The 26,993-nt window shown below is 44.2% G+C and overlaps 1 protein-coding gene across 5 annotated transcripts; it reads left to right on the top strand.

Annotated features, from left to right (window-relative positions):
- The first annotated feature begins 40 nt into the window (after positions 1-40).
- Positions 41-26,339, top strand: LOC311517673 (uncharacterized protein). Of its 5 annotated transcripts, XM_084622715.1 has the most exons (4): positions 41-636; positions 14,204-14,278; positions 24,711-25,095; positions 25,677-26,339. In XM_084622715.1, exons 3-4 carry the CDS (start codon positions 24,714-24,716, stop codon positions 26,186-26,188), a joined length of 894 nt encoding a protein of 297 aa, XP_084478841.1. In that variant the 5' UTR covers positions 41-636; positions 14,204-14,278; positions 24,711-24,713; the 3' UTR covers positions 26,189-26,339. The 5 variants fall into 5 exon arrangements, with proteins under 5 accessions (XP_084478841.1, XP_084478842.1, XP_084478840.1 ...); XM_084622716.1 differs by lacking the exon at positions 14,204-14,278; XM_084622714.1 differs by lacking the exon at positions 14,204-14,278 and having other exon boundaries at positions 24,499-25,095.
- Positions 26,340-26,993: the final 654 nt, after the last annotated feature.

The raw sequence follows: 26,993 nt of genomic DNA, 5'->3' as shown, positions 1-26,993 counted from the left end.
GGATGGGGAGAGAGCAGAAGAGGGGGCTGGGTGGCAGCTGTTGGGGCTCAGTGTTTATGAGGGGAGTATTGTACAGACACTGTGAGAGAAGAGGCCTAGAAGTGTTTGGCGGAAGTGGGGTATAAGGGTTTGGGTTACAAAGGATGATGCTTTGGGGGAGAGGAGGGGGAAGAAGGAGGCTTTTGCCGGGGAGTTGAAAGCAGTAATGGTTTGTTCACAAGGGTTGCAAATGCCTTTCTTAGTGGAAGCAGAATGAATTATTGAATGACTGGTGGTAACAGCAGCAATATCTATGAAAGGAGTATAGATGTGTGTGCCTCTGGAAGAGGGTAGAGAGAGGGGTGAAGGTTTTGCATTTAAGAAGGGAGGCTAGATACATTTCCTTGTGGGAGGAGGAAAAATGTAGGGCGGAAATAATAATAGTGTAGGTATAGCTGGTGATCTCAGGGAGAGAAGTGATTAATCAATTCCTGGAGCAACAAAGTGAAGAGAGCAGCTATTTAGGCAGCTTGGGTTTATGTGAATCGTCAGAGAGCAGGTTAAGATTCCAGTTGCATCTGAGCTGAAGTCTCTACAGAGTCTGCTATTTTTGGTAGCAATGTGGAGCAGCAACAAAAGAGGAAGCCTGGTGGGAGAGTAAGTGTTCAGAACCTTCAGTTAATGTAATGTATAAAATGGTAGGTAGGGAGACATGAAATGATTGACTAAAATTCCTTGTGTGTATTGTGTGCCCTGGTAACTTTGTTAGATGTGTACATGGCCTCAATGGCTTGGGGTGGGGGTTTCCTTGGTTTCCACTCAATGCCTACCTATTGCCAGATCCTGTTTAGCAACTCTTCCATCCTGGCAATGTACATCTCCCTTTTCCAAATTCTCACTTGTATTATCTTTTGCTAAATATAGCAATATATTATCTGTCTTGTTCCAGTGTTTCAGACATACACTTTTTTAAATAATCACTACTTGTCATGGCTGGTATTCAACAGGGGACTTTAGACCAGAAACTGGTGAAATGAGTTACATTTATTTTTCTTTTTTATAAGATATGCATATCCTGTGGAAATGGTAGCAATAAGAGGAAAATCATTTGCTGTCTCCAAAGTTACTCCCTTAAGACTGTGGCCTCAATCCTGCAAGCACAAATGCTTTAGTATAAACACTTGAGTTATTTCTGTTTACTCAGGTCCTGATCATGCAAAGCTTTCAACTATTTGTCTGAGCATCAGTAACAAACACTTGTTAACTATGCCAAGTGTAAGCAAATAGTGAAGACTAAAAACATGCTAGGCTGAAGGTAAACTTGTTCTACGTGAACAAATGGAGATCGCATAGGCTTTAGGAAACAACAGTTTTTCTAAAAAACTCAAATCTGAATTCAAAGAATTTTTCTCTTGGTGTGTTTCGGGTTTAGCCTAATGGTAAAATTTAACTTAACATCTTTTTCTGACAACAAGATGCCATCTATTGAGTAGTATACTGTGGCCTGTACCATTTTGTTGCTTTGAGAAGTGGTCAACAAATCAGTATAGTTTTTCCTCTTGCCTAAAAAGAGCATTCTAACTCTGTCCCTTCCACTGAAAGCAGAGAGATGAGAAGTAAATGACGTTATTTTATTTGTAGAAAGATAACTTTATTTGTAGGAAGAGAAAATAACTTTCACTCAGAATTATTGCCAATATCTTATTTGGGTCTAGTCCACTTTGTCCATTCCAAAAAGGGTCTGAGTGCCTGCATGATTATAATTACACTGTTCTCAGAAGAAAAAATTCTTTGTGACAAAACTGCTTTCATTTAGACCTTGATCTAGTCTGCAGAATTTTACCAAATTTAAATCTTGGTTGTAAGGCTTCTGAGAAATTTTTTAAATGCTCTTCTTTAAATCATTTGAATACTCTTGCTTTCATAATCACTTGGTTCTAAAACTCAAATGACACTAAGGTACAAACATGACTTCTGCAAACTTGCAAATCTTTAAATACAATATTGTAATTTTATATATGTACTTCTTATCTAACTGCTTTTTCCTTTAAACCTAGCTCTAATCTGTGAAATCTTAGTGTCCCAGGTTATTATTTAAAATTCTTCACTACCAGTATTCTCCTTTACTTTTAGTGCATTGGTTTTAAGTAGGCCCTACCATATTCTTGGCCATGAAAAACACATTACCAACTGTGAAATCTGGTCTCTCCCTGTGAAATCTAGTCTTTTTTGTGTGCTTTTACCCTATACTATGCTGATTTCACACAGGAGACCAGCGTTTCTCAAATTGGGGTTCTGACCCAAAAGGGAGTTGCAGGGGAGTTGCAAGGTTATTTTAAGGGGGTCACAGTATTGCCAACCTTACTTCTGCACTGCCTTCAGAGTTGGGCACCTGGAGAATGGCAGCTGCTGACCAAGGGCCTAGCCCTGCAGACAGCAGCGCAGAAGTAAGGGTGGCAATATCATTCCATGCCATCGTTACTTCTGCGCTGCTGCTGGCGGCAGCTCTGCCTTCAGAGCTGGGCTCTCAGCCAGCAGCTGCAGCTCTCTGGCCTCCCAGCTCTGCTGGCAGTTCCGCTGCTAGCACCAGTGCAGAAGTAAGGGTAGCAGTACTGCAAACCCCCCTACAATAACCTTGCGTCATCCCACAACTCCTTTTTGAGGCAGGACCACTACAATTACAACAGCATGAAATTTCAGATTTAAATATCTGAAATCATGATATTTACATTTTTAAAAATCCTATATCCATGAAATTGACCAGAATGGACTGTGAATTTGGTAGGGCCCTAGTTTTAACATATGGACATGAGCAGCTGAAAGGCAGTCTTCAGATCTATGATCTAATTTTGCCAGAATTAAATCAATTTGTCTGAAGCTTCAAATTCATAGGCTACCATAGAACTTTACTGAAAAAGCTTAGAGGCAAATCAGGGTGACCGGATACTTTTTTCAAATGAGGATCTCAAATATTGATGATGTGTTGGTTCAGGTTGAAACTGGAGCCTTTGACTAGTATTGGGGGTACCTGACAAAAATTAGTGATAAGCCATTTCAGTATACATTACGGCCTCTCTGAATTTTTGTTATAAGCAGTTTCCCTGTGTGTGTGTGTAGTTTGTGGAACCAAGTGGTTTGGTTTGGTGGTGAGGAGAATGAGAACTGAATGGGAGAGTGAATTGTGCTAGAGAATCACATTCTGGGAGGGGGATAAAACAAGCTTGTACAGAAACTCATGTTGCCAAGAAATTTTTACACTTTATAAGGTACCTAAATTAATTCCTGGCCAAAAAAAAAACAACTTAACATCAAATTAAGATAGTAAACATTCATCAGTGACTTAAAGGAAAAAAGAATAAGAATACTGTAGTTTCTCCAGAATAACAGTAAAGCTTAGGCTGAATTTTTTGTTTAAAGATCACATTTTTAACACACCCAAACATTAGAAAGCTTGGAAAATTACAGTTAATTTAACCAAAATAACCTTAACTATAGCTGTATCTCTTCTAATAACAAAACCTGGAATCTACCCTGTCCTCCAGCAGTGGCCATCTTTATTGCATCTGTGGCTCTGAAAACTGAGATGTGATCTTAAACCAGTTTTGTTGAGAGATTGATCGTACCTATTGTAGCATTAAACCAAAGTGAACCTGTCTTTGCATGGGTTTAGTTACCTCCCGTGGCTTTCTTGCAGTCACTGGAAAAATACTTTTATTATTGTATTACAGTAACATCTAGAGACCCCCAACTGACTATACTAACTGCTGTAAAAACACATAGGCCATATCTATGCTAAAAGTGTTTCACCAGTATAAGTATATTAGTATATTTTATGGGCAAAGCATTTCTAGGCTATGTCTAAGCTATAGAGTTTGTGTTGGCGTAGCTATGCCAGCATAGCTCCCTAGTGTGGCCACTGACCCAAGGAGTTTTTCTGTTGGGGTAGGAGCACCACCTCCCCAAACGATAGTACTTTTCTGTCAGTGTACCTGCATTTATACTGGGGTTTTTATCAGAATAGCTATGTCAGTCAGGGGTGTGGCTTTTCCCCCCATGCCCTTGACTAGTGAAACTTGTATATCAGCATAGCTATAAGTGTGGCTGCAGCTATACCAGCAAACATATGCTTTTGATTGTATAGCTTATTCTGGCCCCCACTGCTCTCATGTGAAATTAGCTGTACTGGCAAAAGCATACTTTGTTAGCATAATTGTGTCTACACTAGGAGCTTGTGACTGGCATAGCTGTACCAGCAAAAATTCTAACTCATTGCACCCCTGACTGACATAGCTATGCTGGAGAATGTTTGTTTGTAATGTAGACCTGTCCATAGTAAGATGGTCCTTGCCCCCAAACTGCTTAGTCCAAATAGGCAAGGCAGAAAAAGGGTGGGAAAGGAAATGTCCACTAAAGTGACCACAATCAAGGCAGTCATTTGAAACCACTTCCCCCAAAACGCAAAGGATTTCAAATGGAAATACATATTTTTTTAAACTTGTGATAGTGCTCAGAATGTGCTTGGTGCGATCTAAACACATAGTAAGCGATAGCGGCTGCTGCAAATTTCTTTATGCAGAAAGGGATACAGTAGACCAGCAGAGCATGAGGGTTCATGGCTGAAATGCTTGTTAATTCAATGTCTTTTTTTTTCTTTTGTTTATATTATCAACATTTAATTATAGGGTACTGGGGTGACTTGTTTTACAAAAACCACCAAACAGCCTTCAAATAGTGGCTATTTTGCTACAACTATTGACTTTAGCTGGATTTGAACCAGTGATGTATCAATACCCAATCCTTGTGTAGCATTTTTCATCAGTAGCAGAGGGGCTGTCTTTCTAAGTTGCCGGGGGTGCTTGACCCCTGCCCCCACTCCACCCCCTTCCCCAAGCATGCCCCACCCTTGCTCCTCCTCCTCCTCCCCCTGGCACCTCCTGCACACCGCTGAACAGGTGATCTGAAGCCGGTGGGTGGTGCTGGGAGGGGGAGGAGCAGGAGCTTATGGGGAGGCTGTCGGCAGGAAGGAGGTGTTGGGGGGGGGGGAGGGGGAGGAGCTGATGGGGGGAGGGGCTGCCAGTGGGTGCTAAGTACCCACTATTTTTTTTCCGTGGGTGCTCCAGCTGGGGAACACCCACAGAGTCAGCTCCTATGATCAGTAGCTCTCAAAGTGCTTTACAGAGGAAGTCAGTATCATCATCTCAATGTTACAACTGAGATCCAGAGAGGTGAAATGACTTTCCCAATATTCCTGTGGCAGAGTCAGGAATAGAATCCAGGTGTCCTGAGTCCCAATCCAGTCCTTTATCCATGAAGCCATACTGCCTAGTATGAAAGATTGTCATTTCCAACATTGTTCTGAGCCATTCAGTCATCTTGACTAGAAATCTTCTATCAAGAGGATCTTTGGGCTGAGTGAACATGGGCTACTGAATTATTTTTTCACCCTCAAAGTGCATCTTCCAGGGACAGCTAAGATCATCCTTTCCTTTATATTGCGAGTTATATTTAGAATTAGCTGAATCCTGTGCCTCTGGAAAAGTAGTACTTCACTCTTTATATGCAGTTGTGTTGGTTTGTCTTTGCTTTGGCAACTCCTTTCCCCAGTTGCCTCTTATGTTCATGAAAGGAAAAGAACTTTTGATCTCAGGCAGTACATGTAAACCTTTCCACTGCTGCCAAACAAAATTTTTACAAAATATTTCTGTAGTTTACCTTAAAACCTATCTATTTTCCTAAAACTTTGCAAGTCAGTTTTTACCTGATGTTGGAGTGTAGTCTTTAGGGGAGTCTTCTGCTGTTACTGTGTGCTCTTGGCTTCTGAAATAAGAAAAAAAGAGGAAAAAACCCCTCAAACACATTGTTAAACAAATGGTATGTGTTCATATGAACATCATACAACAAAATCTGGTTTCGCTTCTTAGATTCTGCCCTAAGAAAAGATAAGTAGAAGTCTAAAGAATAATAATATTTTTTTAAAAAGTATATTTATAAAGGACTTCCTAGACCAACTGCAAAAAAGTAACAAATCTTGATGGAAATGATTGCTGAACTTAATTTGGAATCAAAACTACACTTTTAATCATTCTTTACAATCCCAATAGCATCACTGGGATTCAAAGCTGTTTTGGGAGTGAGTATTGTCTCTAACGAATCCATAAGAGGGGGATGGGGACAAGGACACAAGGTAGGATACTGAAGGCTCTTCCATCAGACTACTCCTAAAATAGATTCAAGAACTAACCAGACATTTTCTCTTGCCACTCTCACAACTGTCACAGAGCCTTCCAGTTCCAACGTTCCATCTTTCTTGCATAAAGAATCAAAATAACACTTGAAAACGAAAGCATAAGAGAGGAACAAAATAAAACAGGTTGCTTGGGGAGGAACGCAATGTTTGGAAATACTCATATTTGTGCTGCTGGTCCTGTCTAACTCGGAAGAAATTTTGTACTGGAGCTATGCTGCCACAAGGCTATATGAGTCTGCAAGACAGTAGGGAGAGACAGAAGTCACTGTACAGACAATCCTGCAAAGCTACATCAAAACTACAGTAGCATTAGTGAATCTTATTATGTTCATGAGATTTGAGGGGTCTATCCCCCCTGCTTTTGTCAGGAGTGGGGGCAAACTCCACACTCCCTCACCAGAAGAAGCTAGCGAAAATCTGTAAGGGGAACACCATCTCCCCAGACCCCCTTCCACAGGCTTTCCTATGGCTAGGAATTATTTTTGACTTGTTTTCCCCCAACCTGTCAAGACTGGCTTGTATACCTCACTATAATATGAGGGGTAGAGTCTAATGTGTCTGCTGTTAGAGCACAGTACGTGTTACGAAGAAGAAGCTAGGCAAGTTATCTTTATGCTTGAATGGTCTAAACCACAAGTGAGCTTTGTAAACTAGTACACTGCTTATCATAACATGCAAGAGCAGAGGGATGATCTTGTGATTAGCTGCAGAATCCACAGAGTGGCCTTTCATTTGATACCTCAAGTGGACAGAACCACTTTTTTAAAGATGTCTGACTTGTGTAAAATGTAGCTGGCGTATCTGTTTCTAGTCTCTGAAGACTGGAAGTCTCTGTAAAACATCTCACTCCAGAGAGGCTGATATAAGAAATCCATCATGAAACAGTTCCTGATCTCTTGATCAGTGGAATCGGCCCTTGATAAAAGCACCTGATCCCAAGTGTTGTGCCGTCTATGATCATAGCTTTCTTTCCTCAATCCTTACTATTTTCCCTACTTTATCTTTTTAAAACTAGATCATGACAATCCGTATTTATGTGCTAACAATTGGGGGGATGGGTTGCATTTGTTGAACTAATGACAATTAGGTTTAACTGTGGTTTTATTTTTAAATCTCTGTGCCACCACACCACTATTTTCTCAACAAAGAACTAGCTTTGTATGGACACCATTCATTGCTTGTTGTTAATGTGTGTTCAGCAGTGGGACTCCAATTTGCAAGCTGATCTGTGCAGGCAGACTGTTTGTTTGCATAGATCACCTGAAGTATCATGGCCTAAGAGTATATTCTACTCCTGGGGAAATTCTATGCCATTGCACATGTGCATAATTCATGTGCCATGCATATTTTTAATTTTTTCTGCAGAAAACAGCTTCTGCTGGAAAGTTGTAGCAGTTCCACCTTTTGCCCACCAGAGGGCGGTGTGGTGCTAAACAGAGCAGCTGCCACAAGTTTTCAAAGATAATGTCCAATGGCTCTGCAATCACATCAGTCAACTCCCTCAGATGCATTAGATCCGGACCTATGGACTTGTGCATGTCCAGCTTTTCTAAATAGCCCTTAACCTGTTCTTTCACCATAGAGGGCTGCTCACCTCCTCCCCATACTGTGTTGTCCAGTGCAGCAGTCTGGGAGCTGATCTTGTCTGTGAAGACCGAGGCAAAAAAAGCATTGTGTACTTCAGCTTTTTCCACATCATCTGTCACTATGTTGCCTCCCCCATGCAGTCAGGGTCCCTTCTTGTTGCAAACATACCTGTAGAAACCCTTCTTGTTACCCTTCACATCCCTTGCTAGCTGCAACTCCAATCGTCCCTTGGCCTTTCTGATTACACCCCTGCATGGTCTAGCAATATTTTATACTCCTCCCTAGTCATCTGTCCAAATTTCCACTTCTTGTAAGATTCCTTTTTGAGTTTAAGCTCACCAGAGATTTCACTGTTAAGTCAAGCTGGTCACCTACCATATTTGCTATTTTTTCTGCACATCAGGATGGTTTGTTCCTGTGCCCTCAATAAGGCTTCTTTAAAATACAGCCAGCTCTCCTGGACTCCTTTGCTCCTCATATTAGCCTCCCAGGGGATCCTGCCCATCAGTTCCCTAAGGGAATCTAAGTCTGCTTTTCTGAAGTCCAGGGTCTGTATTTTGCTACTCTCCTTTCTTCCTTTTGTGAGGATCCTGAACTCAACCATCTCATGGTCACTGCTGTCTAGGTTGCCACCCACTTCTACTTCCCCTACCAATTCTTCCCTGTTTGTAAGCAGCAGGTCAAGAGGAGCATGGTCCCTAATTGATTCCTGCAGCACTTGTACCAGGAAGTTGTCCCCAACGCTTTCCAAAAACTTCCTGGATTGTCTGTGCATGGCTGTATTGCTCTCCCAATCGATTGAAGTCCCCCATTAAAACTAGGGCCTGTGATCTGGAAACTTCAGTTAGTTGTCCGAAGAAAGCCTTGTCTACCTCATCCTCCTGATCTGGTGGTCCTATAGCACATGCCCACCATGACATTACCCTTATTGCTCTTGCCTCTAAACTTAACCCAAAGACTCTCAACAGGTTTTCTCCAGTTTCATACTGGAGCTCTGAGGAATCATACCACTCTTACATACAATGCAATTCTTTCACCTTTCCTCCTATACCTGTTCTTCCTGAACAGTTTATGCCCATCCATGACAGTGCTCCAGTCATGTGAACTGCCCCACCAAGTTTCTGTTTGTTCAATCTCATCATCATTCCTTGATTGTGCCAGGGCTTCTAATTCTTCCTGCTTGTTTCCCAGGCTTCTTGTGTTCGTGTACATGCACCTAAAATAACTAGCCGATTGCCCTACTTTCTCAGTATGAATCAGGAGGCTTCCCACCTTGTACCCTCCTCCTTGTGTTTCCTCACAGTATCCCACTTACCTCTGGGCTTATCCCCCGGTGAACCTAGTTTAAAGCCCTCATAAGGGCAAGTGGGGAAGGACACAATGGGGCAGGGGTTGAGTGGAAGTGGAGGCACAGGGCCACATGGGGATGGGGAGGGGTGCAAGGCCACAGGGGAGAAGTGGATGGCTGAGTGTGGGTACAGAGACACATGGGGAGAGGGGGTGCAGGGCTACATGGAGATGAGGGGAGGGGCTGGCTGAGGGGATGCAAGGCCATATGGGGATGGGGAGAATGTGAGTCCAAGTGGGGGTGCAAGGACACATGGTGACAGGGGCAGATGTGCCTGACTGAATGGGAGAGGCTAGGGGTCAGCCAGAGTCTACATGGGGGAAGCTCCCCAAAAAACCCTATACTGTACTTTTTTCCCCACCCATACCCAACAACCAACCAAGTTCACATCCAGGTTCCTTCCCAGCAATTAATTCCCTCTCCCTCAGGTCTTCTGTTACCCCTGACTCCCCCAAGCCTTTACAGTGCTTCTGAAGGATGTAGGAAATACAGTTCTGTATTGTAGTTTAAATGAATTATTACTCAGTTCTGTATTAATATGCCTAGTAAGAAGTCTATTTGTCAAAAAAAAATTTGTCTATATTGTTTCAGGCATACTTGCTGACAGGTATTTTTAAACAAATGACCAAAAATAATTGCAACTGGTGTGATTATATTGTTGTTTTGACAAATAAAATATGCAGAATTTTGCAGAATTTTAAAATATTGTGTACAGAATTTTTAATTTTTTGGTGCAGAATTCCCCCAGGAGTAGTAATCTCAGATAATCTCAGCTGAGAAGGCAGTCCATTCCTCTGAGCTCAAGAAGCAAAATACCCTATTTGGAAAGAAAAGAAATGGGAAGGATATAAAATAAAGCGACTTATCAAGGATCCTTAGATTACTGTCTTATTTGTATTCCAATCTCATTGCTCTGGTGTAAGTCAACGCATGACTTTTACATTAGAAGATAATTCCTTATGCTTGCACTCATGAATTTGAGCTGTTCTCATTTTACAAAAAGAAGCTATAAGGAAAAAAAAGGCTATTAGTATAAGGAGGTTTGAATGAAGATTTTAATGCTATCAAGGGTGCAAACATGTCTATTAGAGAAGATTGTCTTTAATGTCCTGAGGTAGGAGAGAATACACTATCCATAATATGCTTTGCACGTCCGGAGAATTTATGAAAGCCATGTGATGACACCAGACAGCATTCTGTCATCAATCACCATTTTAATTAAAACTTATTTAATCCAAACTGTAAATTTGGGGCACAAAAAATCTGAAATCTAGGATGAATGGTGCAAGAGCTAGAGAATGTCATCTAATTTCATGCAACTGCAGGCACCTGTGTTATGAAACCAGCCTTCTTCTATCTTCTCAGGAAAAACAGTTGAAATTGAGGATAAAAGATAAGAATACAAAGCTAAAACTAGTTGTAAACTTAAAAAATGAAAAAGTGGTGATTTTTTTGTTTGTGCACGGTTGGTTTGTTTTTTAATGCACCACAATTAGTATTGTGAAGACTTTTTTCCTGGGTGTTTTAATCATCTTATTCTGATGGGATATGTCAAGGGGAGTCTTTTGGTTGATGTTAGTGGGAGTTGGATTAGGCCTATGGCCTCTGAAGTCAATGAAAATGCTCCTGTTAACTTGAAAGGGAGTTGGATCAGTCCTGCGTTAATTGCTGGTTTAAAAGGATGCAACTCCCTGGCCGTGCACATAGTCACGGATGCTGAAAAAAGAACCCTTTTATATTCAATGGCAAAACGACTACTTCACTGCAGAGTTAAGGTAGGGTGGTGGTACGTCGTCCCTTTGCAGAATGTTGAGTTGAGCAAGGTTCAAACTTCTGAATACTAAGAAATGCACAGTTATGGTTGCCCATGCAACCTTACCTCTGTCCTCTTTCAGCTATGCCCCCTTACTACCTTTACTCTGCCAGCTCCACAGCTTCTGAAATGTTCAAACTCTTCACCTCCTTTTACAACCCATTCAGTCTCATCCACAGCACTATTCATCTAACACTATTAAATGACAAAAAAGGCGGGGGGAGGGAGACTACCCATGCCAATGAGAATTATTTGCATACACTTCTATGGGTGTTAGTGTGCTAGGGTTCAGTGCTCCAGTTGTGCTAAAATGCTGTGGAATGTTGCTCTACTATTTTTGGCAGGAGTCAGAAAGGTGTTCCAGTAATTCTGATTGAGTTACCATTTCTTCTTCCAGAACAGGGAACGAGGTCAGGACCCTGACCTGACTCCCTACTTTATCAAGAGAGACAGTAGCTCAGTAACATGGGCAGCCCATACTGTGGGGCAGCAGCTGATCTCCTCATGCTAGCTCCTCCATCTCTTCCTTTCCAGACTGGGCAGCCAGAGTTGTGGGGAGTCTGGACTCAGCTCAGCTTCCATCTTTCATAAGAAGATAAGAATGGCCATACTGGGTCAGACTAAAGGTCCATCCAGCCCCATATCCTGTCTGCTGACAGTGGCCAATGCCAGGTGCCCCAGAGGGAGTGAACCAAACAGGTAATGATCAAGTGATCTCTCTCCTGCCATCCATTTCCACTCTTCTGATAAACAGAGGCTAGGGACACCACTCCTTACCCATCCTGGCTAATAACCATTAATGGACTTAACCTCCATGAATTTATCTAGTTCCCTTTTAAACACTGTTATAGTCCTAGCCTTCACAACCTCCTCAGACAAGGAGTTCCACAGGTTGACTGTGCACTGTGTGAAGAAGAACTTCCTTTTATTTGTTTTAAACCTGCTGCCCATTAATTTCATTTGGTGGCCCCAAGTTCTTATATTATGGTAACAAGTAAATAACTTTTCCTTATTCACTTTCTCCACACCACTCCTGATTTTATATACCTCTATTATATCCCCCCTTAGTCTCCTCTTTTCCAAGCTGAAAAATCCTAGTCTTTAATCTCTCACACCCTGCACCCTTTCCCTTCACACTGCACTCATACTAGGATCTGCACCTCCAAGTACAGATTGTCATTTGGTAGTAATGAGAAGACATTTAGGCAGTTGTACATATCACATCCTATGCTTTGCGTACAGAGCGAGCCAGTATGCAAACCAATTAGCTGGGTTCCACCAGCCTTGATTCAACCTATTCCCTGACCTCTTCACTGCATTCCCCACTACAACAAGCCCTCCTCCAACTCATGTCCCTAATGTCTTCACTCCTTGCTATACAAACATTTCTGTTGCTATTACTTCCCCCTTTCCTCTAACCCCACTTGTGCAGTTTCTGGATTGTATTTCAGAAGGAGGGTAGGGGGGAGTTTTTAGAAGGTCTGGTGAGAGAAATCACAGACAGCGTTTCTTCCAAAATACTCACCGTTTTATGACTGAGAGAAAGATCCTCTATCCAATAGATACCTCCTTACTCTGCCCATCTCCAAGGTGTCAGCATGGGAGTGTCAAACCTCTGTAGATGAGCAGGGGTCCTGATGCACATATCTGGGCAGAGAGCAGGGCTTAGATACTACTGGGGAGAAGGGAGCCCCTCCTAGCTCCTTTGCTCAGACCTTCCTCACAACTTGGCTCATGTGAGGGGGGCAGGGAGAAGCGGTCAGATCATTACAGATGACCAGAGAACCCCTGGAGTCTGGTACACATGTGGGGGCAGGGAGTGGGCCTCAGGGACCCCCAGAGCCCAGCTTACATAGGGGAAATAGGAAGAAGGGCTCAGACACCCTCCCACACACCAATAGGCAAGCGCCCTCCAAAACTGGCTCACAGGGGGGGGTAGGGATGGGGGTCACACCTCTGTAGATGAGCTTGGATGGGGGCAGATTATGACACAAATGGAAGGGGAAAATGGGCCTGACAGGCACCCCTGCCTCTATTCTCCTCCAGGCCTCCATCATTGAGCCTCACATCCCTCTTCCTAGTGTCCCACCGCTGTAATCCCCCTGTTTCCCATGCCTCCCTCATCTGAGCCCACAACCTCTTTCTCTGCTCCATAACTCCAGTCCCCTCATTGCAGCCCCAAACCCCTCTCTTCCTATTCCCCTACTTCTCTGCCTCCTAATGCCCCTCCCAGGAAGCATTCATGTATGTAAATTCCCCCCAAAATAAAATTGCCACCCAGAGCTCAGGAATTGCAGCAATCTCCAGCCACTCAGTCCAAAACTCCTTTTGTCTTAGGTAGGGGCCAGTGATTAGCTTATCCTTAGTTATGTTAATTGAATGGTGAGTTCACAGCCATCAATCCCAATGAAGTCTGTGATTCTGTGTGAAGTCTGTGAATCCTTGGTACCTCTCAACTTAATAATGAAATACAGTAGAAGAAAATTGGGTATGGGGAGGCTATAACTCATGAACCCCTTGGTCAAGTGACCCCAAATCAGGATCACTAACACCACCCTGTGCCTCCCCCATGAGGCACATCACATTTCAAAGCAATCTGAGTAACCATTCAGATTTTAGAGCACTGACGAGTCAAACTTTAAAGCATATAAAATACTGGGAATGGCATTTTTCTGTTTTGGTGCATGTACAGTGGAAAAGATATACATTTCTTAAATACTGTTCTCAATTTGGGTCTCCAAAAGTTTTAGTGGGTGCCATGCACTACCTTAGGTAAAATTTGACAGGTTGAAACCATTTTTACCTGCATCACCCACAGCAATAGTTTGGTATATAGCTCTATGCACAAAAACAAACCAACCACCTACAAACGTTTTGAAAAATGGCTGTGTTGTGGGGATTATATCTCCAGAACCTCTAGCTCAAATGATCTAAAATTTGGGTCACAAACCCTGTGTTGTACCCAGTTGAGGCACAGCAAATTTCAGAGGAATCCAACTGAGAATGTCCATTTTAGAGGACTTAGAAGAGTCAATCTGCCTGAATGCAGTACAAGGCTGTCATAAACATACAGCTAAGAGTATCATAAAATCCCTCCTTACTTGTAAAGAGTTAAGAAGCTCAGGTAACCTGGTTGGTATCTGACCAACAGGACCAATAAGGGGAGAAGATACTTTCAAATCTGTGGGGGAAGGTTTTTGCTTTGTTCTTTTTTGTTGGGTCTCTCCAGGTCAGCGAGGAATCAGGACGGGGAAAATACATCTCCCAAAGCCCTACTGGAACTAAGCACTAGATTACAAAAATTGTAAGTAAAGCAAGGAAATGCATTCGTTTATCTTTTGTTTTAGCTTGTGAATTTTCCGTGTGCTAGAGGGAGGTTTATCCCTGGTTTTTGTAACTTTTAAGTTTTGCCTAGAGGGAAATCCTCTGTGTTTTGAATCTGATTGTCCTGTAAAATTACCTTCCATCCTGATTTTACAGAGGTGCTTCTTTTACTTTTTTTTTCTTCTTCTTTATAATAAAGTTCTGTTTTTTAAGAATCTGATTGGGTTTTTAGTGTCCTACAAACCCAAGGGTCTGGTTTGTGCTCACCTTGTTTTTTTTTTCAAGCCTCCCCAGGAAAGGGGGTGTAGGCTTGGGGGGATATATTGTGGGAATAGGAACTCCAAGTGGTCCTTTCCCTGATTCTTTGTCTAAATCACTTGGCGGTGGCAGGATACCTCAGTCCAAGGACAAATAGAGATTTGTGCCTTGGGGAAATTTTTTACCTAAGCTGGTAGAAATAAGCTTAGGGAGTCTTTCATGTAACTTATCACCCCACACAGGAATCCATACAGGGCATCATCAAGCAATTACAACCTATACTTGATGGGGACCGCATCCTGAAAGAAATCTTTCCTGAACTCCCTCTCCTGGCCTTCAAACAATTCCCCAATCACACCAAGCTCATCATCAGAAGTAAGCCCTCCACAGACCAGGACACATCAATTCAAAGTGGCACCAGACCCTGCCATAACAGATGCAAGACCTGTAGGCGTATCTTCACTGCTACAATGATTAATACCCCTCACAATACTCATCCATGTGACATCCATGGGTCCACACATGCCTATCACAACATGATGAACCTAATTCCGTACACCAAATGCCCCCATAACAACTATGTGGGTGACACCAGACAAACACTACACTCTTGAGTGAACTCACAGAAAAATGATAAAAGATAAAAACACCCTATCACCCAGCAGCAAACACTTTTCACAAAGGGGATCACTCCATCGCTGACTTCTCAGTCCTTATCCTCAAAGGAAACCTGCATGATGCTTTCAAAAGATGAGCCTGGGAACTTAAATTCATAACACTGCTATACAGTAAAAATCATAGACTCAACAAAGACGGTGGTTTTATGGCTCATTACAACAGTTTGCAACCTACTAACTTCCTTTGTCTTATTACTGAAGATGTAAATTGGCCACTTCATTTTAGGAGGTAGCCCACAACATATCTTAACCCCTTATGCTTAACAATCTGTCCCACCTTGTTTTTCGCTGACAGTCTGGTTATCTTTTCCAGTCTTTCTAGACCTGAAGAAGAGCTCTCTGAAGATCAAAACTTCTCTTTTATTCCAACAGAAGTGGGTCCAGTAAAATATATTTTCCCATTTTGTCCCTCGTATCTTGGGACCAACGGGCTACAATAACACTGCAAACACATAAGAAAAATGTGGGTTACCTAGTAGATCTCTTATAAATTAATTTGTTCTCTGTAACATCACTCAAGTAGGGTCTTTCATACCCTACAGTTATTCATGCAATTGGAATTTTGCCTGAGTAGGGAATGCAGTGACTGGGAATTGGTCCTGCTTTGAGCAGGGGGTTGGACTAGATGACCTTCTGGGGTCCCTTCCAACCCTGATATTCTATGATTCTATGATTCAGTGCAAGTCTATTATTTGTGGTTGTTGAAGGGGCTTCCATAACATTCTTGTGTGTAAATGAACCCAGGATCAAACAAAACTATTGTCCATAATAGGATTGTACTTCTAGTACAGGGATGGGCAAACTAAAGCCGGCGGGCCTGGTCTGACATGCCAGCGGTTTTAAGCCAGCCCTCAAGCTCCTACTGGGGAGCAGGATCTGGGGCTTGCTCCGCTCCGGCACTCCAGCAGGGGAGCAGGGTCAGGGGCCGCTCCATGTGGCTTGCGGAAGCAGCCGCATGGCCCCACTCCAGGGAGCAGGGTTGGGGGCCGCTCCACGTGGCCCCCCTCTGGCTCCTACGTACTCCAATGGCCCCCTCTGGCGCTCCAACATGCTGCTGCTTCTGGCAGCTGCTTGAGGTAAGTGTCGCACGGAGCCTGAAGCCCTGAACCTCTCCCCACACCCCAATCCCCTGCCTCAGCCCTGATCCCTCTCCTGCCCTCCGAACCCCTTGATCCCAGCCCGGAGCACCCTCCTGCACCCCAAACCCCCCATTCCCAGCCCCACCCCAGAGCCCACATCCCGCGCCGGAGCCTGCACCCCAACCCCCTGCCCCAGCCCTGAACCTCTTCCCACCCTCCGCACCCCTTGGTCCTAGCCCAGAGCACCCTCCTATATGCCAAACTCCTCATCCCTAGCCCGCACCTCTAGCCAGAGTCCTCACCCCCACCCCTGCACCCTACTCCCCCACCCCAACCTGAAAAACAGTGATCCCTTTGGAAAACTTCAGTTTCATCTCCAGAACAAATACAATGTCAGACTGCAAAAAAAAATTGATGTTTACCACAATACTGTCATCACTATACTCCTCTACCGCTGCAATATGTGGACTGCTTATCAGCACCACATAAAATGCTTGGACCAAGTCCAACTACAATGTCTAAGGTGGATACTTGGCATTAAATAGCAAGGTTTTGCTCTAAACACAGAGGTCCTTGATTTCTGCAACATCACAGGCATTGAAGATTTATATCTCGGATTGTGTGGTCATGTGGTCTGTATGTCTGACAGTAGAATATCAAAGTCTCTTCTCAGAGAATTGCAGGCTCGAACTTGTTTTAGAGGTAGATCAAGAAAACGTTACAAAGATACTCTCAAGGCCAACCTCCAGTCTTGCAGTGTTTCAGAGTAACAGCCGTGTTAGTCTGTATTCGCAAAAAGAAAAGGAGTACTTGTGGCACCTTAGAGACTAACCAATTTATTTGAGCATGAGCTTTCGTGAGCTACAGCTCACTTCATCGGATGCATACCGTGGAAACTGCAGCAGACTTTATATACACACAGAGAATATGAAACAATACCTCCTCCCACCCCACTGTCCTGCTGGTAATAGTCTTGCAGTGTTAACCTCAACACCTGGGAGCTCTTATCCCATCATAAGACTTAATGACAACAGCTCTGCCATCTCAGATTGAAAAACTTTGAGAGCTCTTGAGGATTGATGTAATCAAGTGGAAATGTGCAAGGCATAAAGCTAAAAGCAGTCCACATTCTGCTACAATTGCTTTCACCTGTCTGAAATTGGTCTTTGGTCTCATCTCAGGACCCACAATAAGTGACTGTAGCTCATCCATTAAATTCAACAGGAGACTCCATCACCATCAGTATGTGTGTATATTATAGGTGGAACTTGTAGCACTTCCTGTTATAAGGCCTTTTAACTTTAACCATCTAGGCTGAAATCTTCCATATTGCTTCAGCCTGAATTTATTTTGGAAACTTTCAGACAAAATGGTTCTGCCTTTTCTGAGACCAAAGCTAAGAAAAAGTCTATTGCTTTGCCCATTGTAAAAATTTCTGTTGATCTTTTGGAGAAGCTGTCATCAGGCCCAAAGCTTTGAAGACAGGGCTTGAAATTTGGCAGGGGGAGGTGGCATTTGTGTCAGGGATGTGCAAAAAGCCATCCCCAGGAAAATCCAAACAAATGTGACTAAGTTATAAGCTTTTGGAAAAAATGCAGTTTGCACATGCTCAGTAGAGCTGCCTCAGATTTTAGTAGCTAAATTCCCAAGATTCTCTCCATACCGGTCATGCGCCAACCTCGTGCTGAGCAGGTCTCCTCCTGTAACTGCATCTCCATGTTGCTGTAGGCTGGGCTGGGGCCAGACTCTGGAACTGAGAGCAAAGAGACTCACTCCTGTGTTCTCAGTGCTGCCTCCCACCCCAGTGGGTCCAGGCAGTGTAGACTGGGAGTTCCCAGGCAAGAAGACTGGGAGTTCCCAGGCAAGAAGACTGGGATCAGGCAAGAAGACTGGACTGGTGGGGGGAGGAGGGGGGAGACATCTAACAAGAGGAGCTGAGTATGAGGGAAGAATTGGGATTGGCTTGGTGAAGAGACTGGATGAGGATTCCAGACAGGGAGACTCAGACACTATGATTAGGTGTGCCCAGGAAGGGAGATTTGGATTGGGAACCAGTGGAGAAGGGGAATGTAGGTGTGGCAACAGAGCAACTGTAAGCCCTGTGGGCAGGGAGAGAGACCAACTGGACAAGGAACCAGGAAAGGTGGGGGGAAATGGAACTGGTTGGCTAGGAGACTGGGGACAAGGAGCTGATAAATTATTTAGAATCTGGCCTCCTTATATTGTAGGTTAATTTAATTTAATTTATGGACAATATCTACTACTCCTGGGGGAATTCTGCACCACTGCGCAATGCAGAATTTTGCAGAAATTAACGTGCATACAGAATTTCCTTTCCCCTGTAGAAATGAGCTGCTGTGCTGCTGGCTGTCACTTGACCTGGCAGAGCCTATCTCACACAGAAGACACTGTCGGGAAGGGGAGGGAGCTAGAGGGTTCCTGGCAGCTGCAGTTCCCAGGATGCCCTGAGGGAAGGAGATGGCAGTGCGCAGGAAACTCCATGCAAGCCTGGGACCAAGCATCAGGCTGTTTCTCCCTCTGGATCCCTGGGCTCTGTGTGGGAGAGGGGTGGCTGTCTGGGCTGGGTCGGGTGACCAGATGTCCTGATTTTATAGGGACAGTCCTGATATTTGGGACTTTGTTTTATATAGGCACCTATTACTCTCCACCCCCGTCCCAATTTTTCACACTTGCAGTCTGGTCACTCTAGGGCTGGGGGTGGGTGGGGCAGCTGGGCTCAGGGTAGAGACGGTGCAGGTGTCTGGGCCAGGGGAGCTCCATGGCTGGACTCTGGGGGAGAGGAGGTATCTGGGCCGGGGCCCCCAAAACTAGGCTATGGGGGGGTTGGGTTTATTGCCTGGGGGGTGCACCATGGCTGGGCTCTGTGGGGAGGGGTTATGGGTGTCTGGCCCCCTTAGCTGGGCTCTGGGGTGATGAGGGGAAAGGGGCAAAGAAACAGGAATTGGGTTGTCATAAGCAATATTTATGTGGCTTTCCCCCTGATGAACAATCAATATATAGAAAATCTTAGCATATAAAAAAGCTGTCATTACATAAAGCATAAATAAGTTATTTAATGTTCAGGAACTTTGGGTTGATGAGTGAATAGTTTGCATTGAGCTACAATCATACTGTATTTTCCACTCCATGCATCTATTCACTCATCAACCCAAAGTTCCTGAACATTAAATAACTTATTTATGCTTTATGTAATGACAGCTTTTTTATATGCTAAGATTTTCTATATATTGATTGTTCATCAGGGGGAAAGCCACATAAATATTGCTATTACATAAAATAATTCAAAGCTAAGTCTCTAAAGCCAAAGAAGGACTGAAAGAGTATTCACCTAGATTGCATCTAGCCTGCAGTCTTCCAATCTGTTTATAAGAATCATCTCCCCTACTTACAGGTTCACAACCGTAAAATAGAGAATATGGAAATCTTGTTGCCTGATACAAGGACAGGATCAATATGTTCTAGTGACAGGTTTCAGAGTAACAGCCGTGTTAGTGTGTATTCGCAAAAAGGAAAGGAGTACTTGTGGCACCTTAGAGACTAACCAATTTATTTGAGCATAAGCTTCCTTGAGCTATAGCTCACTTCATCAGATGCATTGGATGCATGTTCTAGTGATATTGGATTGAAGGGAAGGAAATAAAGCTCTTGGCAAAGCACCTATACCTCTCATGGAAAAAGTTTCAGAGTTAGTCAAATCTCCCCTGCTGCAGTCTTATGCTAGATTCAGTCTTATGCTAGATATCAAGATAAATATTATTAATCACAGCAGGTATGACGTGTTTAAAGAATGAACTTAAAATAACAATAAAGAAAATAAGTGATCTGATCCATCAGATTGCATCTAGCCTGCAGTTTTTAAAACAAGTTGCCACATATTTCCTAATTGCAACCCACATGGGAGCTTTTCCAGGAGCACCAGAAGAGTGATGTGAAATCAGTACTGGCATTGGAAAATTCATCACAGCTTTACCATTGGCCATCTCACTGTCAGAGTATCTCTAATGTTATAGTCAAATGGGGGGAAAAAACAAAACTATAGCCTTGACTATGATGGAGATCAAGAGAAAATACTTGACTTTTGGGGTAAACAGAAAGCACAGAGAGGAAAGACCTATTTCATAGGAGCCAGGTACAGCTAAAGGGAGTGCCCTATTGCCTCACACCACATTGAACCTGCCAGAGGGATGCATCAGCTCATGATAGCCTGTCCACTCAGCTATGTAGACTAGTGCTCAACTAACTTTCTATTAGGAGCCCCAAACTGGTCCTAGTAAGCAGTCTAAAAAGTCACCAGGAGGTGGCAGCAGCACCTGCTGAAGCAGGTAAAAGAGCAGGTTCCCCAAGGAGGGTCATATTAGAGCCACATGGACTACTAGAGCCTCAGGGTGACAGAGAAGGTAGAATCATAGAATATCAGGGTTGGAAGGGGGTCATCTAGTCCAAGCCCCTGCTCAAAAGCAGGACCCATCCCCAATTAAATCATCCCAGCCAGGGCTTTGTCAAGCCTGACCTTAAAAACTTCTAAGGAAGGAGATTCCACCACCTCCCTAGGCAACGCATTCCAGTGTTTCACCACCCTCCTAGTGAAAAAGTTTTTCCTAATATCCAACCTAAACCTCCCCCACTGCAACTTGAGACCATTACTCCTTCTTCTGTCATCAGCTACCAGTGAGAACAGTCTAGATCCATCCTCTTTGGAACCCCCTTTCAGGTAGTTGAAAGCAGCTATCAAATCCCACCTCATTCTTCTCTTCCGCAGACTAAACAATCCCAGTTCTCTCAGCCTCTCCTCATAAGTCATGTGTTCCAGTCCCCTAATCATTTTTGTTGCCCTCCGCTGGACTCTTTCCAATTTTTCCACATCCTTCTTGTAGTGTGGGGCCCAAAACTGGACACAGTACTCCAGATGAGGCCTCACCATTGTCGAATAGAGGGGAACGATCACATCCCTCGATCTGCTGGCAATGCCCCTACTTATACATCCCAAAATGCCATTGGCCTTCTTGGCAACAAGGGCACACTGCTGACTCATATCCAGCTTCTCATCCACTGTAACCCTTAGGTCCTTTTCTGCAGAACTGCTGCCAAGCCATTCGGTCCCTAGTCTGTAGCGGTGCATGGGATTCTTTCATCCTAAGTGCAGGACTCTGCACTTGTCCTTGTTGAACCTCATCAGATTTCTTTTGGCCCAATCCTCTAATTTGTCTAGGGCCCTCTGTATCCTATCCCTACCCTCCAGCGTATCTACCTCTCCTCCCAGTTTAGTGTCATCTGCAAACTTGCTGAGAGTGCAGTCCACACCATCCTCCAGATCATTTATGAAGATATTGAAAAAACCAGCCCGAGGACCGACCCTTGGGGCACTCCACTTGATACTGGCTGCCAACTAGACATGGAGCCATTGATCACTACCCGTTGAGCCTGACAATCTAGCCAACTTTCTATCTGCCTTATAGTCCATTCATCCAGCCCATACTTCTTTAACTTGCTGGCAAGAATACTGTGGGAGACCGTGTCAAAAGCTTTGCTAAAGTCAAGGAACAACACGTCCACCGCTTTCCCCTCATCCACAGAGCCAGTTATCTCGTCATAGAAGGTAATTAAATTAGTCAGGCATGACTTGCCCTTGGTGAATCCATGCTGACTGTTCCTGATCACTTTCCTCTCCTCTAAGTGCTTCAGAATTGATTCCTTGAGGACCTGCTCCATGATTTTTCCAGGGACTGAGGTGAGTCTGACTGCCCTGTAGTTCCCAGGATCCTCCTTCTTATCTTTTTTAAAGATGGGCACTACATTTGCCTTTTTCCAGTCATCCAGGACTTCCCCGGATCGCCATGAGTTTTCAAAGATAATGGCCAATGGCTCTGCAATCACATCCGCCAACTCCTTTAGCACTCTTGGATGCAGCGCATCCGGCCCCATGGACTTGTGCTCGTCCAGCATTTCTAAATAGTCCCGAACCACTTCTTTCTCCATAGAGGGCTGGTCACCTCCTCCCCATGCTGTGCTGCCCAGTGCAGTAGTCTCGGAGCTGATCTTGTTCATGAAGACAGGAGCAAAAAAAGCATTGAGTACATTTAGCTTTTTCCACATCCTCTGTCACTAGGTTGCCTCCCTCATTCAGTAAGGGGTCCACACTTTCCTTGACTTTCTTCTTGTTGCTAACATACCTGAAGAAACCCTTCTTCTTACTCTTAACATCTCTTGCTAGCTGCAACTCCAGGTGTGATTTGGCCTTCCTGATTTCACTCCTGCATCCCCGAGCAATATTTTTATACTCATCCCTGGTCATTTGTCCAATCTTCCACTTCTTGTAAGCTTCTTTTTTGTGTTCAAGATCAGCAAGGATTTCACTGTTAAGCCAAGCTGGTCGCCTGCCGTATTTACTATTCTTTCTACACATCGGGATGGTTTGTCCCTGTAACCTCAATAAGGATTCTTTAATATACAGCCAGCTCTCCTGGACTTCTTTCCCCCTCATGTTATTCTCCCAGGGGATCCTGCCCATCAGTTCCCTGAGGGAGTCAAAGTCTGCTTTTCTGAAGTCCAGGGTCAGTATTCTGCTGCTCTCCTTTCTTCCCTGTGTCAGGATCCTGAACTCGACCATCTCATGGTCACTTCCTCCCAGGTTCCCATCCACTTTTGCTTCCCCTACTAATTCTTCCCGGTTTGTGAGCAGCAGGTCAAGAAGAGCTCTGCCGCTAGTTGGTTCCTCCAGCACTTGCACCAGGAAATTGTCCCCTACCCTTTCCAAAAACAGGTATTTTCACTGTTATAGATTGCTTCACTCTATTATGCCCAGATCTCAAAAATCTATGCAAAAACTCATTCATGTGAGGCTATAATTCATGTTCATTGGGGTGTACAACATGCACCCTTCCAAAAGAGCCTGATTCTGTATGGTACTGAGTGCCTTCAACTCCCATGAAATCAGTTTTCAAAATGATGAAATGCAGAAGAAGTGTGGAAGGTATATAAGTTGCATCATGCCTGGAAACAGAGAGGAATGAAGCCACATATCAGATTTATTTCTTATTTTATGTTTTTAATAAAAGCACAAGAAAGCAATACAACAGACATACACATAATAATACGTAGTACTCTCCTTGAGGCTGTATGTATGTTCAAAACTATTGATCTTCTGGAAATGAGATATTACAATTATAATTTATGAAAGAATAAAAATATAGTTACCAAAATTTGCTATATTTGGTCTAGGAGAATAAGTAAAGCAGAAGTTCACTGAGATTCCCTAAATAAAGCAGAAGACATGTCTAGTCCTCTATTTCCTTAAGAAACAGTAGGTGGCCGCAGCAGTGAAGCGAGACTATAAAAGCTGGGATGTGGTGGTCTTTCAAGAAAGTCAGATCCCATCATTATCATTATTTTATTATTTGCATCCAGAAGGCTCAGTCAGGTTTGAAGTCATATTACGGTACTGCCAACTCCAAGCATTCAAAAATCATGAGTCAGACCTAAAAAATCCTGAGATTGTCTTTTAAATCTTACTCTTCTTATAATGTTTAAAATGCAAGCAAGAAAAATAAACAAAAAAACCATGAAGATTTCCAGTTCTAAAACTCTTGCAAAGGGGATGTTTTTTTACCAAAAAGGGAAGATTATCTTTTAACTAACTTGTTCCTAAGTTACAGTGAAATTGGTTAAAACAGTGCAGTTCCATGGACAGAGAAATATCAAATAAATCAGACACTCACAATAAAAGAAATTGGGTGAAGGGGTTATATTTGTTTTTACTATTTATATTGTTATGGTTGGAGTCACCAAGTGGTGCTTTTACACACAGTTTTACAAGATCTTAGCCCTGGTCTACACTAGGAGTTGAGGTCAAATTTAGCAGCGTTAAATCGATTTAACCCTGCACCCGTCCACACGATGAAGCCCTTTTTTCCGACTTAAAGGGCTCTTAAAATCGATTTCCTTACTCCACCCCCAACAAGGGGATTAGCGCTTAAATCGGCCTTGCTGGATCGAATTTGGGGTACTGTGGACGCAATTAGACGGTATTGGCCTCTGGGAGCTATCCCAGAGTGCTCTATTGTGACCACTCTGGACAGCACTCACAACTCAGATGCACTGGCCAGGTAGACAGGAAAAGGCCCGCAAACTTTTGAATTTCAATTTCCTGTTTGCATGGTCACCTGCAGCTTGCCACGCTGGCCAGAGCTCATCAGCAGAGGTGACCATGCAGAGCTCATCAGCAGAGGTGACCATGATGGAGTCCCAGAATCGCAAAAGAGCTCCAGCATGGACCGAATGGGAGGTACGGGATCTGATCACTGTATGGGGAGAGGAATCCGTGCTATCAGAACTCCGTTCCAGTTTTCGAAATGCCAAAACGTTTGTCAAAATCTCCCAGGGCATGAAGGACAGAGGCCACAACAGGGATCTGAAGCAATGCTGCGTGAAACTTAAGGAGCTGAGGCAAGCCTACCGGAAAACTGGAGAGGCAAACGGCCGCTCCGGGTCAGAGCCCCAAACATGCCGCTTCTATGATGAGCTGCATGCCATTTTAGGGGGTTCAGCCACCACTATCCCAGCCATGTTGTTTGACTCCTTCAATGGAGATGGAGGCAACACAGAAGCAGGTTTTGGGGACGAGGAAGATAGCTCACAGCAAGCAAGCAGAGAAACCGGTTTTCCTGACAGCCAGGAACTGTTTCTCACCCTGGACCTGGAGCCAGTACCCCCCGAACCCACCCAAGGCTGCCTCCTGGACCCGCCAGGTGGAGAAGGGACCTCTGGTGAGTGTACCTTTTAAAATACTATACATGGTTTAAAAGCAAGCATGTTTAATGATTAATTTGCCCTGGCATTTTCGGCTCTCCTGGATGTACTCCCAAAGCCTTTGCAAAAGGTTTCTGGGGAGGGCAGCCTTATTCCGTCCACCAGAGTAGGACACTTTACCACACCAGGCCAGTAGCACGTACTCGGGAATCATTGTGGAATAAAGCATTGCAGTGTATGTTTGCTGGCGTTCAAACAACATCCATTCTTTATCTCTCTGTGTTATCCTCAGGAGAGTGATATCATTCATGGACACCTGGTTGAAAATAGGGTGCTTTTCTTAAGGGGACATTCAGAGGTGCCCATTCCTGCTGGGCTGTTTGCCTATGGCTGAACAGAAATGTTCCCCACTGTTAGCCACGGGGAGGATTGAGGGGCTAGCCACGTGGTGGGGGGAGGCAAAATGCGACCTTGGAACGAAAGCACATGTGCTGTGTATGTAATGTTAACAGCAAGGTTTACTGTGAAAGAGTCTAGCCATTGTTCTAGAAAATGTGTCTTTTTAAATACCACTGTCTCTTTATTTTTTCTCCACCAGCTGCATGTTTTTCAAGGATCACAGGATCTTCTCCTTCCCAGAGGCTAGTGAAGATTAGAAGGCAAAAAAAACACACTCGTGATGAAATGTTCTCTGAGCTCATGCTGTTCTCCCACACTGACAGAGCACAGATGAATGCGTGGAGGCAGACAATGCCAGAGTTCAGGAAAGCACAAAATGACCGGGCAGAGAGGTGGCGGGCTGAAGAGAGTAAGTGGCAGGCTGAAGAAAGGGCTGAAGCTGAAAGGTGGCGGCAGCGTGATGAGAGGAGGCAGGATTCAATGCTGAGGCCACTGGAGGATCAAACCAATATGCTCCAGCGTATGATTGAGCTGCAGGAAAGGCAGCAGGACCACAGACCGCCACTACAGCCCCTGTGTAACCAACCGCCCTCCTCCCCAAGTTCCATAGCCTCCTCACCCAGACGCTCAAGAACGCGGTGGGGGGCCTCCGGCCACTCCACCCCAGAGGATTGCCCAAGCAACAGAAGGCTGGCATTCAATAAGTTTTAAAGTTTTAAACTTTTAAAGTGCTATTCGGCCTTGTCCTTCCCTCCTCCACCACCCCTCCTGGTGCTTCTCTCCTCCACCACCCCTCCTGGTCTACCTTGGTAGTTATCCCCCTATTTGTGTGATGAATGAATAAAGAATTCATGAATGTGAAGCAACAATGACTTTATTGCCTCTGCAAGTGGTGATCGAAGGGAGGAGGGGGGGTGGTTAGCTTACAGGGAAGTAGAGTGAACCAAGGGGCGGGGGTTTCATCAAGGAGAAACAAACAGAACTTTCACACCGTAGCCTGTCCAGTCATGAAACTGATTTTTAAAGCTTCTCTGATGCGCACCGTGCCCTCCTGTGCTCTTCTAACCGCCCTGGTGTCTGGCTGTGCGAAACCAGCAGCCAGGTGATTTGCCTCAACCTCCCACCCCGCCATAAACGTCTCCCTCTTACTCTCACAGATGTTGTGGAGTGCACAGCAAGCAGTAATAACAGTGGGAATATTGGTTTCGCTGAGGTCTAAGTGAACTGCGCCAGCGCGCCTTTAAACGTTCAAATGCACATTCTACCACCATTCTGCACTTGCTCAGCCTGTAGTTGAACAGCTCCTGACTACTGTCCAGGCTGCCTGTGTACGGCTTCATGAGCCATGGCATTAAGGGGTAGGCTGGGTCCCCAAGGATACATATAGGCATTTCAACATCCTCAACAGTTATTTTCTGGTCTGGGAATAAAGTCCCTTCCTGCAGCTTTTGAAACAGACCAGAGTTCCTGAAGATGCGAGCGTCATGTACCTTTCCCGGCCATCCCACGTTGATGT

This window comes from Lepidochelys olivacea (genome assembly GCF_965140295.1).
Source record: "Lepidochelys olivacea isolate rLepOli2 genome assembly, chromosome: 3".
Lineage (NCBI taxonomy): Eukaryota > Metazoa > Chordata > Testudines > Cheloniidae > Lepidochelys > Lepidochelys olivacea.
Note: the sequence above shows the minus strand (reverse complement) of the source record. Positions and strands in the feature narration are given on the sequence as shown.

What these genes read in the sequence shown, in the direction of transcription:
- LOC311517673 (XM_084622712.1), top strand. Translation starts at nt 24,423, where the DNA reads ATGCACTGGCCAGGTAGACAGGAAAAGGCCCGCAAACTTTTGAATTTC. An exon ending in AGGTGGAGAAGGGACCTCTG is followed by an intron (nt 25,096 to 25,676) that starts GTGAGTGTACCT and finishes TTTCTCCACCAG; the next exon opens with CTGCATGTTTTTCAAGGATC.